Source organism: Conger conger, chromosome 1 (assembly GCF_963514075.1).
Source record: "Conger conger chromosome 1, fConCon1.1, whole genome shotgun sequence".
NCBI classification, from domain to species: Eukaryota; Metazoa; Chordata; class Actinopteri; order Anguilliformes; family Congridae; genus Conger; species Conger conger.
The window spans coordinates 87,473,199-87,490,205 of NC_083760.1; the positions used below are offsets into that span (position 1 = coordinate 87,473,199).

A 17,007-nucleotide genomic window follows, 5' to 3' on the forward strand; every position below is an offset into this window, starting at 1 on the left:
TCTTAATAGCAGTTTTGAATATTTAATCTCGGAGAGCAGTCACTGGTATAATGACAGCAGTGCCCAAATGAGGGCACTGTGGCATTGTCCGGAGTCTTCCCCCTTGGAAGTGACCAGGTATGGGGTCACAGGGAGGTCACCAATGTTCGGGAGGATTCTTTTCCCATGACCCAACTGGCCTTGGACCACTCATACATCTTAACTCCCCAACAGGTAGTCTAAACAACATTGAAACCCCAGCTCTCAGGCCCCTCACAAATGGCAGCCCTTCCTGACCTTAACCACTATGCTACAGGCCGCCCCATCATATCTATGAATGCTGTAGTTGGGAGTTTTCATGATAACTGCATTATGCTGTAAATATGTATTTGTGCCTCTCATGGTAATATACCTTTTGGATAAACCTGATTTGGGTGAATGAAAGGAAAGGAGACACAACCCCAGATTGCTTGGTTTCTTCTCCTTATCTCTGAAATCCAGGCCTTAGTTCTTGACCCTAAAAGTGAGTCACCCATCTATAATTTACAGCCAGGCCCACCAGGCAGGGGGCTAAAACACATGGCTTCTACAGAGACAGCTTTTGCCCAGTTTCCCCTCGGTTCCTGAATGGTTATGCTATCAAAGGTAGACTGTTACAAAAACTAGACCATTACACCAGTCACACTGAACCAATCAGAATAACACCAAGCATTAGTATATTCTGACCTGGGATTATCATGAAACATCTTTATACCATCTCCAATATTCCTGTTCTGGAATGTGAGAAAAAGGGGTGCCCCCAGGGCCCAAGAAGGCGCCTCTAAGAATCCTTCTCTAGCTCTCCCCCACAGACATGTGTGCCAACGGTGGGGGCTAACAATGTATGCTCCAGGAGGGGGAAGTCAGCAGCGCATGAGACCAAATGTTACTTATGACTGGCTTACACTGGCATCTACAGGGATCTGTGGCACAGCCTTAGAGTGGATCAAATCTTATCTCTCTGGCCGGTCCTCCTAGGTGTCCTGGGCTGGAGGGGTGTCAACCCCTCGCCCCCTTGTTACAGGAGTCCCCCAGGGCTCAGTCCTCGGACCCCTCCTCTTCTTCATCTACACAAGATCCCTTGGCCCTGTTATCTCTGCTCATGGCATCTCCTATCATTGTTATGCCGATGACACCCAACTCTCTCTCATTCCCCCCATCAGACACACAGGTCTCTACCCGTATCTCTGCCTGCCTGAGAGACATCCAGAGCTGGATGGGCAACCACCATCTAAAGCTCAACCCAGGTAAAACGGAGGTCATCTTCATCCCTGCTTTAACCTCTCCCTTCTCTGATTTCTCCATCTCACTAGGGGATATCACAGTGACCTCATCCCCTAGTGCAAGAAGTGGTGATGGACAACAGGCTATCCTTCTCTGAGAACATCGCTACGGTGCCCCGGGCGTGCAGGTTCTTCCTGTACAACATCCGGAGAATCCGACCCTTTCTCACCACCTACTCCACTCAGCTCCTTGTTCAAGCAATGGTCCTGTCCCACCTGGACTATTGCAATTCTCTCCTGGCTGGCCTTCCAGCATCTGCCATCAGACCCCTACAACTGACCCAGAATGCTGCAGCCCGTCTGGTATTCAATGTTCCCAGACATTCACATGTCACCCCCCTGCTCCGCAACCTCCACTGGCTGCCTGTTATGTCTCGCATCAAATTTAAAACTTTGGTGCTCGCATACCAGGCAGTTAAACGATCAGCCCCTGTATATATTCAATCCCTTATCAAGACTTATACACCAACAAGACCCCTCCGTTCTGCCACTTCGTGCCGTCTGGCGCCTCCTCCTCGCCACACCTGCACCTCACGCTCACGGCTGCTGTCAGTCCTGGTCCCACGGTGGTGGAATGACCTCCCGGTGGATGTCAGAACGGCAGAGTCTCTGGCCTCCTTCAAGCGCCGACTGAAGATCCATCTCTTCAGGCTACACCTTTCCCTCCCCAACTAACCACCATGATTAGCCTTAGACTGTAATGGCACTTTATGTATAGATTGTATAGATATTGTTACTTGTATAGGTATTGTTATTTTTTGTATTCTAGCTGCAATTGTGGTATGCTAGTTTGAAAGTTGATTGTACTCTTAAAGGGTTCTCATTTTCTGCATGTTTACACTAGGACTCGGAACTATACTGTCCTCTCAGGTCCTCTTTGCACTTGTTCTTGTGTTTAATTTGCACTTTGTTGTATGTCGCTCTGGATAAGAGCGTCTGCTAAATGCCATGTAATGTAATGTAATGTAAAATTCCCTCCTCAAACTTCAGCTTGGAGTCGTCAGACCCAGGGAATCCCCCGTCATTAGATTTGATCTTCAGCTCCATTTCACTATGGATAGGAAATCCTTTCTGCCAACATTCTACTTAATAGTTATCTCACATTCCAATTAAGGTATTTGGTTTGTCCCCCAACTGTTCACTCTTAACAATATGGTATATACAATTTGTTTTCAGTACATTGTTTTTAATGGCTGTTATTGTAACTCTGTAAATCAGTGTGTGTCTCCCTTTTTGTCACGGCCAGTGTGCCAGGTCATGACAGATAATAACGTATATAATTTAATCTCTTCTAATCCTGACAAACTTTTCAAATGAATAATAACAAGCAGGAAATAACATGGTTACGCCGCCTGCCAATGGGATCCAGAAGATGACCTTTGACAACGAGGCCGAGCTTGTTAAGATCGCCCAATGCTGTGAAAATTCCAGATTGCTCTTTTCTGCTTGGCACTCCACCAACCTTTGAAGTAAGATTAAATGCATAAATTAAGTATATTCAGGGAACATCAATGAGGAGTACCAACTGGCCTGGAGCCAGTATCAAATGCCCAATCGCGGTAAGTGACACTGCTGCCTTTGTCATTTTGTCACACCCAAATGACAATCTCCAGATTGCAGCAAAATCTAGAATCTAGACTAGACATCAACTCTCTAATTATTTTTGGTCCCCTAAAATGGGAGGGACTCTGTATAAAAATGGATGTGATTCCGACACAGATCACCTGATGTGGATGGAAACACCCTCAAATTAAAGATGCACTTCAACATGATTTTCCTCATTTCCCTTCAAATCCAGGGTGGCACGGATGGTGCAGTGGGTAGCACTGCCGCCTCACATCAAGGAGGTCCTGGGTTCGAATCCCCGTTGGTCGGGGCCTCTCTGTGTGGAGTTTGCATGTGGGTTTCCTCTGGGTTTCCTCCGTGGGTATGAGTGTGTCAGTGAATGGTGTGTGTGCCCTGCGATGGACTGGCGACCTGTCCAGGGTGTATTCCTGCCTTTCACCCAATGTATCCTGGGATGGGCTCCAGCCCCCCTGTGACCCTGGTCAGGATAAGCGGGTTAGGATAATGAATTAATGAATTAATTAATTTCAAATCCAATGTGGTGGAGCACCAAAAGAACAGAAGCTGTGGCACTTTCAAAGTACTTACAGACTGCACTGTGTGACAGGCTGATGCTTGGATGGGTAGACTGATGGATGCATACTTAGATGGATGGAGTAATAGATATTATAAATATTTGGATAGACAAACATTTGGATGGAAGGATATTTGGGTTGGTGAATAGTTAGATAGACAGATATTTGGACGGATGGATGCTTCAAATGTAAAAACGATACTCTGCAGACACTTCGAGTTTCCACATTTGTGCATCTGCTTTGGAAAAACTCACCCTTGACCGGGCCCCTCCCACCCTTTCCTCTTCCTCAGGCTGGTCTTCCGCATTGCCGTGGATGACTCGGGTTCCATTTTCTCAATGAGCAAAAAGTTTGAGGTGAAGCTGGAGAGATGCCCGGCGCTCCTGAAGCAAGCAAAGAAGCTGGGGCTGGATGTCATCGGGGTCAGCTTCCACGTGGGCAGCTACTGCATGACCCCAGTGGCCAACACGAAGGCCATCACAAATGCCCGTAACGTCTTTGACCTGGCGGTGAGTACCTGGCACCGTGTGAAAAGCTCCACTCGGTTGGCAGCTACAGTTGGAAATGCCATGCAATGCTGTAAAAGTACGCCCTTGTGTGGGTCTTTAGCTAATACTGTACACGACTAAAATTACAGAAGTACTGAGACACACCAGAAACCAGTAGATGTCGTAACTATCGAGGACTGGACTGGCGATTTGTCAGAGCTGATTACATGGTTATGACACTGAAGCATCTGTGGCTTGATGAGCTGTGGTCTTGTGTGTGTGGTAGGAGTCTGTATTGTGTAAAGGATGTTAAGGGTCATTGATGTCTGATTGTTTTGCAGGCAAATTTTTCTGCAACTCTGCTACTGCTGCTGGTTTCTATTATTTACCACCACACAGTGAATGGTTCTGAACTTAAATGCCAGGTGAGTGGAGTCTCTGGCCAATCAGTGACTTTGATCAGACAGTCAGATAACAATCAGGTAGGAGTGAGAACAAGCATTACTGCTGCCGTTCAGGGCCAGTCTTAGACAATCACCACTTATACCAGAGTTACTCAGAGTGTTCCTTTGTTGGATCTGACCCTGATATCCCCATTCCCAGATGGCGGTTGACATAAACAAAGCACTGGACAAGTACTTCCCCATCAGCACCGGAGTCCAAATAATCAGCGAGCCAGGTCGCTTCTTCCCATTGTCAGCCTACATGCTGGCTGTGAATGTCATCGGTAAGAGGGTGGACATGGAGAAGTCAGCTGATGATGGTGAGTTTGCTCTGTAATTAAGCCTTATCCCCAGTCTGGCACAGTTCTGTTTCAACATAGTCTGAACACACAACATACTTCATGAGATCTGAAGTGCGGCGGCCTGTAGCGTAGTGGCTGAGGTACATGCAATGGTTAAGGTACATGACTGGGACGCGCAAGGTCGGTGGTTCGATCCCCGGTATAGCCACAATAAGATCCACACAGCCGTTGGGCCCTTGAACAAGGTCCTTAAACCTGCATTGCTCCAGGGGAGGATTGTCTCCTGCTCAGTCTTATCGACTGTAAGTCGCTCTGGATAAGAATGCCATTAATGTAATGTAACGTAATGAAGTGGAGCAAGGTCACCTGTAAGATGTCACCTGTTTCTTCTCATGCAGCTCTCAACTCCTCACACTCCCACAGGCAAAGAAGACGGGGCCAACAGTAAGACTATTAGTTACTATGTGAATGACGGCATCCACACTTCATTCGAATTTGTCGTTTTCCCCTTTGCCTATGTCCTGCCAAGTACACGCAAGGTACGAGCACGAAGTTTGTCATTGGTTTTGCTGCTTTCATAGTCCTGGCAACCCTGCCAATCTGCAGTACCAGATCATTTGTAAGTGTGTCTGCATAAGTAACCATGTACTGTTGCAGTTCCAGGTTGTGTCTGAGTCCTCTTCAGTTTATGTATCCCTGTCTCACTGCAGAGAAGCAAGCCAGGTGAGTGCTTCTACCCCAGCACCATCTACGGACAGACCTGTGATGGGCACGACCAGATTGTGGAAGATTACAGCCTGCCAGAGGCACAGGAGGGTTGTTCCACCACATGGGAGCCTACACCGTCAGCACCATGACCGACTTCAACGGCTTCCCAAAGCCTGAAACCCAATTTGTGATGACCCGGAAAGCATGTTATATGCCTGAGTATCTTATGTTTTTTGTCCTTTACCTGATATTCTCCCTTATTTGTAACATTGTCAAGGACCAGAACAATATACCCAGCAGCAAGACCACAGGAGTCTTTATTAACCTTGCAGCAGAGTAGACAGGCAGGGTTTATTAACCAGCAAGCCGTAGCAACAGAGATCAGGCAGTTTGTGAACGAGATTCAAACAAGGGGGTCGGTACAACGGCAAACAGATATAGCGGGGGTAATCCAAGATGTAGTCATAGGCAAAGGGTTGATAACACACGGGCAGTCCAAACAAAAACAAAATCCAGAAACAAAAACCGATAAGCAAAACAGGATCGAAAAACTATGGATCAACTCAAAACAGAAGGATAAATCAAGAGGCGGAGGTCTAAGACAAAATGGGTCATAACAGAAATAAACGCTGGAGAGTATGGTCATGACACATAACAAGTCAGTATTTTGTTCTGAACATCTGTGTGTCCACTGTCAGTGTATTTAGTTGACAGAGTAGAAAACCTGTCAATGCTTCACAACACAGTATATAAAAAACTTTGGCTAAGCAACATGAAAAAAAATAAGTCAATAAATCTACATTAAAATTTATCAACCAAATAAAGCTATTCCTCTCTAGCCTGCTTAAAGCTCCTGCAAGAAATCATAGATTGTTTCTGGAGATCAGATCAATTTATTCAAGAAGCTGACAGCAAGGCTTCCAGCATACTTCTGAACTTCTCATTTGGGCCTCCATTGAAAAAGTGGTTTGATAATGACAACATGCGTTTCAATAGTGAATGAAAAAAAGTGAACAAAGCCATGCTGCAACTTGAGCCAGCGAACATTTTTGTGGTGAAAGGTTGTCTTGGCATTCAGGTGAAATCCCTGCTCCATGGCCAGCACCCTGCACATGGCCAGCAGGTGTGGGCTCGGTTAGTTCTTGATTGGTAGACCCTCTGGGTAAGTGAAGAAAGAAATCCAGTGCATTTTGGTTGCAAAAACAGTAGCCTGACCGCGTGATATCATATTGTGTTTTAAATGTGAGATCCACAGCTCCACCTCTTGGTCAAGAGGATGCACTTCACAGGACTTCATCATCCACATTCCAACCATCGTGGAATTTGAATCTAAATCACACTTTTCACGTTTCGAGAGATTCATTAAGCTCTGAAAACATGTTATAGAAATATGAATACAGAAATAGTTATGCATGCCACAATGAATAAAAGTCCCATATGCACACGGATTGCATGATTACAGAGAGTTTATTACAGGAAAAGATGATTATAGATTTCAGGACTTAGTTTCAGATTTTTTCCCATTTTCTCCCAATTTGGTTGCCAAAACGACCTCTTCTCCTGGCAACCGGAAAGAGATGAACATGCCTTCTTCAAGCGCATTGTCTCAATCTCTGGTTTTGGAACAGGCCCCTGGTGTTGCTGTTTGGACCTGGTGGAGATCTGACAGGGGGATAAGATCAAGAATGTGGACTTGTAGGACAGACATTTACAGGATCCCACAGACCTCCAGATAGGTAGATGAAAGTGGAACTGAATACACCCTCAGGAAACCAGCCGAGCCCTGAAGTCAGACATCCAGGGAAAGAGAGGTCCTCCTGACTATCACTGGAGAGACCTAAACTGATCTAAAGGCCCAGGCAATGATCTCTAGGATTGGACTCGACTGATCTTGAAAAAACTGGCCCTCCTACAGTGAGATGGAGGACATTCATCAATGGCTCATGGCTTCTTAGAGGAGCCAAAGGCTGAATGAAGTAAGTCATGCAGGTTTGTAGTTTGTATGATTATCATATGCTTTGTCTTTGAATCATTAATTATCTGTAAGTATTTCTCCAATTAATCAAAAAGAAAATCCACACCCTACACCATCAAGAAAGGATTAAGATGCACATCTTGCCTCTCACCCTCTCTACTTCCCCTCCCTCCCTTTAGCTCTCCACTTGCGGGTGGGGCCAGGCATCACTGGGCAGTCAGCATCCAAGTCAGCGTTGAGACAGATCGCTTGAAGCTGGGCTTGGTCCCCCTTAGCAGCAGAGATCTTCTGAAGCTGTTGCCTGGAGAAAGGAAAGGGAGGGGGGTGGGGGGCTCGTCATTGAAGATCAGGACCTACAATGGCATCCAGCAGCTAGAGTTGCTGCGTGACTTTGTTCACTTTGCATTTCTTCCACGTCTTTCTTTTCATTCGCTATTGAAACGCATGTTGTCATTATCAAACCACGGAGGCCCAAATGAGGAGTTCAGAAGTATGCTGGAAGCCTTGCTGTCAGCTTCTTGAACAAATCTCTAGAAACAATCTATGATTTCTTGCCAGGCCTTAGAATTGGTTGAATTTCCTAATGTCTTTATTTGACTGATTCATTTTAATGTTGATTTATTGATTTTTTTTTTTTTAATGTTGCTGAAAAGTCAATTTCTATGTTGCATTGTGTTTTTTGCCAACAAAAATACAGTAACAGTGATACACGAACACTGATGTTTAGAAGAGAAAAAAACACAGATTTGAAAAACCACAGCACACCATCTACGACCAAGAGACAGAAAGAAGATTTTTTTTTTATTCTAGTCCGCCTTCCCAGCAAACAAAATGTCACAAATCAGGACAAATATTAGGGAACAGAAAGAAAACGTAAGATACTCTGGCACATACCATAACACGGGGGCCATCACAAACTTAGTTTTAGGCTTTGGGAAGCCGTTGAAGTTGGTGGCAGTGGTGATGGAGTAGGCCCCCATGTGGTAGAATATCATCCATTTGCCCACCTGTATATCCGGCAGGTTGTATTCTTCCACAATGAGGTCATGCCCATCACAGGTCTGGCCGTAGATGGTGCTGGGGTAGACGCACTCACCTGGCTTGCTTTTCTGCAGTGAGACAGGGATATAGTTACTGAAAAGGACATTTTGAAAACATGGAGCCTGAAATTAATGTTTGGACACTACTAAAAGCACTGAAGGTTTGCACTACTAAGTGTCATTTTGGAGTCTCTAAATTTTTGGAAAACTGCCTAGACCTAGATTAGAAAGGGGATTTGTCCAGTGTTGTTACTTGGCTCCATTGTGTTTCTGAGCACACATGCCACAGCTACAATAATCTGTATCCAAATACAGAAGAAACGAGTAATCCCGACACTGGGCAAGCAAACCACAAAAAGATACCTTTTAGATGAGACCAGGATTATGCCTGTAGTCAAAAGGCTTCAAGTATAGTAACCATTTTATTTTGGGTCCGTCATTTTTAAGCTTGTGTCAAGAATTGGGGCGATACTTAATGTAATAATATGTAATAATATATGTAATGAATGCCTGGGAAGAAATGGATAAGAGCAAGTGCTAAATAGGACCGAATGAGTGCATGGTACACATGGATTATACAGCCTTACATTACAAGTTATTGTGGCTGACGAATTTATAATAGCGGTGGCATGTTGGAGTACAGCGTTTGCTTTTGTTCGTACCTTTTGTGCACTTGGCAGGACGTAGGTATCGTGGAAAATGACTAATCTAAATGAAGAGTGGATCCCATCATTCACAAAGTAATTAACGATCTTCTCCTTGGCCCCGTCATCTTTGTCTGTGGGAGAGGGGAGAAGTAAGTGGGGGAGAAGTTGGGGTTTAGAGCTGAATGAGAAGAAACAGGTGCCATCTTACAGGTGACATGAAGTATGTTGTGTTTTCAGACTCTGTGTGCAGAGCTGTGCCAGACTGGCGTTAGAGCTTAATTACGGAGCATGTGACAAACTTGGCACAAACTTACCATCACTGGACTTCTTAATGTCCACCCTCTTACTGACGACATTGACAGCCAGCGTGTAGGCTGTCGATGGGAAGTAGCGGCCCGGCTCACTGATTATTTGGACTTCGGAGCTGACGGGGAAGTACTTGTCCAGAGCGAGATTTATTTCAACGGCAAACTGGAAATGGGGATGTATTGGTCAGGTCAGGTCAGGTCATCGGATCATGATGAAAACCCTCTAAGTTGGGCCTTCAACACCAGCAGTAATGCTTGTTCTCTCTAACTGATTGTTAACTGACTGTCTGATCAAAGTCACTTATTAGCCTCCACTCACCTGGCATTCAAGTTCAAAACCATTCCCTGTGTGGTGGTAAATAATAGAAACCAGCAGCACTACTGGCCTCCAAAGCCTGATTTGAGCATGCTAAAGCTACACATTCATTTCTACAGCGTCGGTGAGTGCAGGCTCACCATCAGCCTTCACATCCACATCAGCCTCTTATGAGACGAGACCTGAGGCTCCCCTGCACACCTGCTGTGTGCTTTCTGAGAGAGTGGAAAAATGATTACCTTTTTAAAGTTAAGAACATTGGGAATGTCAAACCCAGGGTATCCTCCACCAATGTCCAGGAAGGTCATTTTGTAGCCAATCGTTGCCTGCAAAACAATCAGCCATGAATGACCCTTTACATCCTTTACACAATACAGACTCCTACCACACACACAAGACCACAGCTCATCAAGCCACAGATGCTTCAGTGTCACAACCATGTAATCAGCTATGACAAAACTCCAGTCCAGTCCTCGATAGTTATGACATCTACTGGTTTCTGGTGTATTTCAGTACTTGAATGGTTCATTCTAATCATGTATTAGATAAGACCCACACATCTTCTTTCTAGGGGCAAAATGTAACTGATTGAAAGATAAGAAAAAATAAGAACAGCCCTCTCAACCTGGAATTTGAGATCGCTGATTTGGGTTTATTGTCAAAATAGTTACCTTTACAACATTGTATGTAATTTATAACAGTAGCTGCCAACTGAGTTGAGCTTTTCACAAGGTGCCAGGTGCTCACCGCCAGGTCAAAGATGCCTTTGGCATTTTCGATGGCCTTCGTGTAGTCCACAGGATCCATACAGTAGCTGCCCACGTGGAAGCTGACCCCGATGACGTCCAGGCCCAGCTCCTGCGCACGTTTCAGGAGTGCCGGGCATGTCTCCAGCCTTGCACCGAACTTGGTGCTCATTGAGAAAATGGAATGTGTGTCATCCACAGTAATGCGGAGGACCAGCCTGAGGAAGAGGAAAGGGTGGGAGGCGCCCGGTCAAGGGTGAGTTTTTCCAAAGCAGATGCACAAATGTGGAAACTCAAAGTGTCGGCAGAGTATCGTTTTTACATTTTATTTTTTTTCCATCTAAATCTCTGTTATCCATCTAACTATTCATCACCCCAAATATCCTTCCATCCAAATGTTTATCTATCCAAATATCTATCGATACACCCAAGTATCTACCCATGCGAACATGTACAGTTTCTATTATTCATCCATCTAAATATGCATCCATCAGTCTACTCATCCAAGCATCAGCCCTTCATATAGTGCAGTATTTGGACAGTGCCACAACTTCTGTTCTCTTGGCTCTGTGCTCCACCACATCGGTTGGGTATTTGACAAAAATGTCAATCAATGCATCTCAATAAATATAGTAGTGTACAATATATTATTGTTGTGATTATTGTACTTATTTTTTCAATCCTCTTTAAAGTTGCTATCTGAGGAGAGCACAAGGAGAGGGAGAGGTAGGAGGAGGGTGGCAGGTGGGGGGAAGTGCAAACACCTTTTTTCAGGATACTTTAGTGAGCAAAATACAGTGCTTTACACATCATGAGACCCATACTATCATTTAGTTGTCATGTGCTATTTTGCAGTCTTCAAATGTCCTTTTCGTAAAACTGCCTAGACATAGCTTAGAAAAAACAATGCAGAACACTGCATGTGAATGGGACAAAATGTTTATAGATCTATTTGGCTCATGCCTACAAGGGACATTTGCTTACCATAACTCAGATCTTACAGGGAAATAGTTAATTTCATTGGCTTATAATCAAGCAGCACCACAACCACTGATTCAAGATTAGCCAAAGGGGAAGATTGTTGTAAATTGCATCACATTTTCTGTACTTGAGAAGAAAAAAAGATTGTCAGTCTCAATACATGACTAGAACACTTGTTAAGACATTTTTTCCAGTGTATGGGTACTGGCTTGACTGGGCTAGTGGCATCTGCTACACCTTATTGTTGAGCCCTAAATATATTTATGGATTAAATTTTTCTTAAAAAGGGGGTGGAGTACAAATCAGAAAAGAGAGAACAATATCACTCACTTGGGATTTACACAGCATTGGGCGATCTTAACAAGCTCTGCCTCGTTGTCAAAGGTCATCTTCTGGATCCCATGGGCAACAGCGTATTTGAGGTGGGAGGGCTGCTTGATGGTGTTGGCATAGATGATCCTGCTGGGGTCCACCCCAAGAGACGTTATGAGATGCATCTCATACTAAAAGCGGAATGGGGCAAAGGCAAAAACAGGATCACAGGGCATCCCGAGTGGTTCAGATTAGGACAACAAATGTTGAACTGCAGTCTATTGCATGAATGAACTAGCACACTACTAATAAGCAAGCCTGAGAAGACACAATATCATTTGTATCCTGATAAAGGAGTCAAAAATATGTACATTTAAATCACTGCCATGTATATTTTATCATGTAAACAATGTCTATTTTATCTTCATTTAATTATTTAAAATCAGTGTTTAATATGCGTAAACTCCCCACATAGCTGACATCATTTGGACAAGATGGCAGATGGCACCATATAAATTGAATTAATCCAAACAGAATCTTTGTCTAGTTTTTGCACCATGGTGAACGCAGTAGTCCCCGTTTGCACAAGCAGCAGTGAGAAGTTGTGAATTCACCACGCTGTCAATCTCATTTTGAAATAGACATGAATACATAAATGAGTGCATCAGGTATTCCAGTGAGCCTCTTATGCAGAAGGAAACTATGAGGGAGCTTAATTGTGTGACAAAAGCTGCAGGGTCTCGAATTGACATCATTTTGCTTGAAAACATTTCATACTGCTACATTTTCTCTCATATTTACTAATTAGCCAGATCAAATTGCTGAGGACACAATCATGCATACACTGACACTCTTCTGGCTTGGGGTTAGTACCTTGCTGGCGCAGTCGAACCCCGTCTGCAGGGCCGCAAGGGTCTTGACAATGGGAGGGCTGTCATTGCACTTAACGGCGTAGAAGGGCGTGACTCGAGGTATCTCACGTACCCACAACAGGTACCTCCTCACCACCTCCCCCAGGTCCGCCACAAAGAAGGCCTCTTTGTACTCCTAGGGACGAAACTCGAGGTCAAGGACAACAGACAGGCACAAAGTGGAACGGCATCAAAGCACCAGCAGCGAGGCAAGATGCCAAACCATGGATCTCAAATTCTGGTTGGGGTAGATCTGCCAGCGTCTGCTGGTTTCAAATGCTTAACCCTAGTGTTGTCTCAAGGGTCAAAAATGACCTGCCACTATGTTTAACAGCAGAGGAAACCCCCGAAATGATCTTTTTTCAACTTGAAATTTGATGACACATTTTGTGATGAGTGACAGGCTGTTTTTTATACCGAATGTTAAGACTACACAAGGGTTAACTCAAGGAACTGAGCGGCTGAAGTCCAGACAACTTGTTTCCAAGGCCTGACCAGCAGCCTTCCAGGACAGCTCAAGCTCTCTCACCTCCACACGCAACATGTCGATCTTCTGATCGATGACGTCCTGGACAGAAGTCCCATCCTCCAGCAAGGTGAAGCCAAAGTCCTCTGGAGTGAAGGTAGTCATGGTCTCACAGGTTCTTTTATTTGCTTCTTGGTTTCGGATTTCAAAAACTATCTGCAAAGGCAAGCAAATATGTTGAAGTGTAATTTTAGATATTTGATTTAAGTTATTTTAAAGCGCTTCTCCCCACACCACCAACTGCACCCCAGATCAGATCAATGAAGTACATAACTGTGTGCCCTTTTCTGAAGCATGCATTCAGACAAGGTCATACCCTACAATGTATTCGTACATAGAATAAGATTTCCTCATGCACAGAACAGAAACGCAGGTACCACACATACCTACCTAAGGTTGTAGCTAACCCCACTGGCACCGCTGATGCATGCTCAGTGCCACCGGTCAAGTGTGGATTTCTTAATAACCACTATCCTTATCCAGCACCCATCTCCAGAATGAAACACTTCCCGATGATGCCAGCCCTCCGCGTTATAACTGATTATATGCCTGAAGGTGAAAGCGCATTTTTTAATCTAGATTTAAATGTTGAGACTGTCTGGCTCCCTCATAGGGTGTTCCACAGTAGTGGAGCTATGTGTAAGAAGACTCTACCAACCGTCAGCTTTGATACTCTCGGGACTACCAGGTTGCCTGCATTTTCAGAACGGAGGGACACAGTGGTCTTATAGGGTAAAAACAGGTTAGTTATGTGAGCAGGTGCATGACCATGCAAAGCTATGAAAGTCAGATGCAGATGTGTTGTGTGCCTGTGCCTGTCTGTGAACACCTTCAGGCCCAGTGAAGTCAGGAACCAAAACCACATGCACTTCAAAATGTTAAAGAGCCCAAATTGAAGCCAGACCAATAATCAAACAATCTCTAATCTGAGCCAAATAAAATGTCATTATAATTCTTTCAGATTGAAAATAGGTTTGAAGATTGTCTTGAGACATTTTTTTCCATCACCACTACCCAACAGGCATTATTGTGCCAATTTTGGATTGATCAAGAAAAATTATGAAATTTCAGGATCTAAGAATGAGATTTGTGATGCAATACCTGCCCCTGAAGCTTATAACAAGAAAATGGCTCAAACACTCTCCTGGATACGGAGTAAAGGTTGGCAAAGTTTTATGATGATAGGATGACTATGCACTGAGGTAGGTTCAACCCTAATTTGGTATAATCAAAGATCTAATTGAAATCAGTGTGATCTAATGGATGGTCCTTGCTATGGACCAGGTTAATTTCCCATTGATAGGGATTTCATTAGCGCTTTCAAATAGAAGTTGAGTTGAAGTGCATTTCATGGGCATGGGATTGGCCATAGAAAAATCATACTAAATGTTCCGTATTTGAAGTATTTTGTCCCCACAGAAATGTGAGACTATTGGGTAAAAGTACACAAACTAAATACTTAAGTAAAGTACAAATCCCTCAAAATAGTACTTACTCAATCACTTTCCACCCCTGGTCATTTGGAATTAAGTGTTGTAAAACTACCTGTCCTGACTGTCAACTTTTAGCACAGAGATGATTTCAACCCTAGAGGGTTGTAGTGTTTTCATTAAAATTGCTTTTCCGATCTTTCCCTCAGCAGCCAATGTAGGCACATGGCAAATGGTAAATGGTTGGCATTTATATAGCGCCTTTTTCCAAAGCACTGTACAATTGATGCTTCTCATTCACCCATTCATACACACTCACACACCAATGGCAATTGGCTGCCTTGCAAGGCACCAACCAGCTCGTCAGGAGCATTTGGCGGTTAGGTATCTTGCTTAGGGACACTTCGACACAGCCCGGGCGGGGGATCGAACCGGCAACCCTCTGACTGCCAGACGACTGCTCTGACTGCCTGAGCCATGCCGCCATAAAACAAGGTGTGGGACCTTGGCAATAAAAATGACTTAAATTAAGCAATTAATCACCTACAGTCAACAATGTTTGTGTGTCTTTAGCTAAAACACACAAACATTATGGAATGCGAACCTGTGGTATATCGTGGATACTGGAACAGCTAGCAGGGTGGTTAGACCAAAACGCACCCCCTAGTAATGCTGCCCTCACACTATATGCAGAACTAGACAGCTAGCTAACAGTTCTTCAAGAGTCTTCAATAAGGCACATATGTTAATTGAAAACTTCAGAAAACAAGAGACTAATTGAAAATACATTGCACTGTATATAATTACAATCAACATTTATGCTTGTGTTGTTCTTATCCTTCTTATCTTTAAATTGGTTTCATATTCACAACTTCACCTTGAATTCTTTACACCACTGTTGCAACTGCCTGTTCGCAATTTCACAGAAAAGTTTTTCAATGCTGAAATCATTTTAGGCCACACATCACACAATTTAGCCAACATAGCCAGCTTCTCTATTTTGTACGGGGTGACAGCCAAAAAAGGAAAAGATTATAGATAATTGAGCGCTGTCCGTTTACAAACCACCATTTCAGGACCTCACAGAGCTAGTAACGTTAGCAATCTACCAAAACATTACAGAGCTTATGGCGATTACCTATCTGGATGCAAAGCCCAGTCTCCACCAAACAGCTGAAAGTCTTTAGAAGAACGTTTTATCGGTGAGAACTGTCCAGTTTTAGAACGTTGGTTCTCTGCAGCAGGCGTTTCAAAAACTGGGCATGTCAAGTCTTAAGCCCAGGGTTTTATAACAATTAGTGATTTAACGTAGGCTAATAGTTAACTTGGGTCATCATGAAAACAGTTAACTAAACAGATATTTCTTAACTCGGCGTTTTGGTGTGGACTGCCAAGTTTTGCGATTTAAACACGGATGCTCCGAGATTTCTCTAGTCTTGTCTCGGCTGTTTGTTGGAGACTGGGCTTTACGTTACTGTACTTTACAAAACCATTTATATCAGATGCCATTTCACAATTTTGAAATGCAAATAATGTTAGCTTTATTGACATCACAAATAATAATAATAATAATAATAATAATAATAATAATAATAATAATAATAATAATAATAATAATAACCTGTTTAACTTGTATCGCAGTGCTGGCTTTGGTCTGTCTTCCAGCAGCGTATTCATGCAGAACAGTGATTAGGCTTGACCTGAGGTGGGTTCAAGACGGTGAACGTTAACGGCTTGTTTACAGCAGTTACTGTTGAATGATTTTAAATAAAAATGGATGCAACTTAGATTTAACAATGCCAGCTAGCTGAGTCGTTGCTTATATTAAAACATTTTTTTAAGGTGAGAACAAATATCACCTTGATTAAAGTGTATTAGAACAGTCAAGTTTTTTTTTTTGGTTCTCTGCGCGTCTGCCCCGCCGGCAGCCATTTCTGTCAGCGAACAGAAGTTTGAATATGTTCGCGAACCTTAGCGATCTTGAACGCACCTCTGGACTACCTGCCAAAAGTTGAAGCATTATACCAATTTAATCAACACCTCATATCCAAACAAAATCAGGAATTCACCCAGACCATGGTATAAGCTGAGTATACGCTTACAAGGCCTCTAACAGATATACATAACGTTTGCTACCAATAGAACCGTGTAGATCAGGACTACTAGGTCACAATTAGGTACATTTTCAAAGGTACACAGCATTGATAAACCGAAAATACTCACAGGCAATAATAACCAAGAAGCAACCGTTGCAAAAAAAAAAAGCCAAGTTGCCATATTGGAACTAAAGGCAACAGTTTATCTGTGTGTCGAAATCATTCACTAGTTCTCTTCATTTTTGGAGAACGTCTTTCTCTTCGTGCCATTTTACAGCGGTTTGAAAACTAAGGTTTGTGCATTACCGCCAAAACTGGATGTTTTACAGCACAACG

General features: G+C 43.6%; 1 protein-coding gene across 1 annotated transcript; it reads right to left on the reverse strand.

Moving 5' to 3' along the window:
- Nucleotides 1-7,303: 7,303 nt before the first annotated feature.
- Nucleotides 7,304-16,934, reverse strand: LOC133129545 (ornithine decarboxylase 1-like). The gene is made up of 10 exons (XM_061243715.1): nucleotides 16,799-16,934; nucleotides 13,149-13,301; nucleotides 12,582-12,755; nucleotides 11,727-11,899; nucleotides 10,417-10,633; nucleotides 9,909-9,995; nucleotides 9,360-9,516; nucleotides 9,061-9,176; nucleotides 8,366-8,467; nucleotides 7,304-7,659 (listed from the first exon to the last, which is right to left on the reverse strand). Exons 1-10 carry the CDS (start codon nucleotides 16,850-16,852, stop codon nucleotides 7,630-7,632), a joined length of 1,263 nt encoding a protein of 420 aa, XP_061099699.1. The 5' UTR covers nucleotides 16,853-16,934; the 3' UTR covers nucleotides 7,304-7,629.
- Nucleotides 16,935-17,007: the final 73 nt, after the last annotated feature.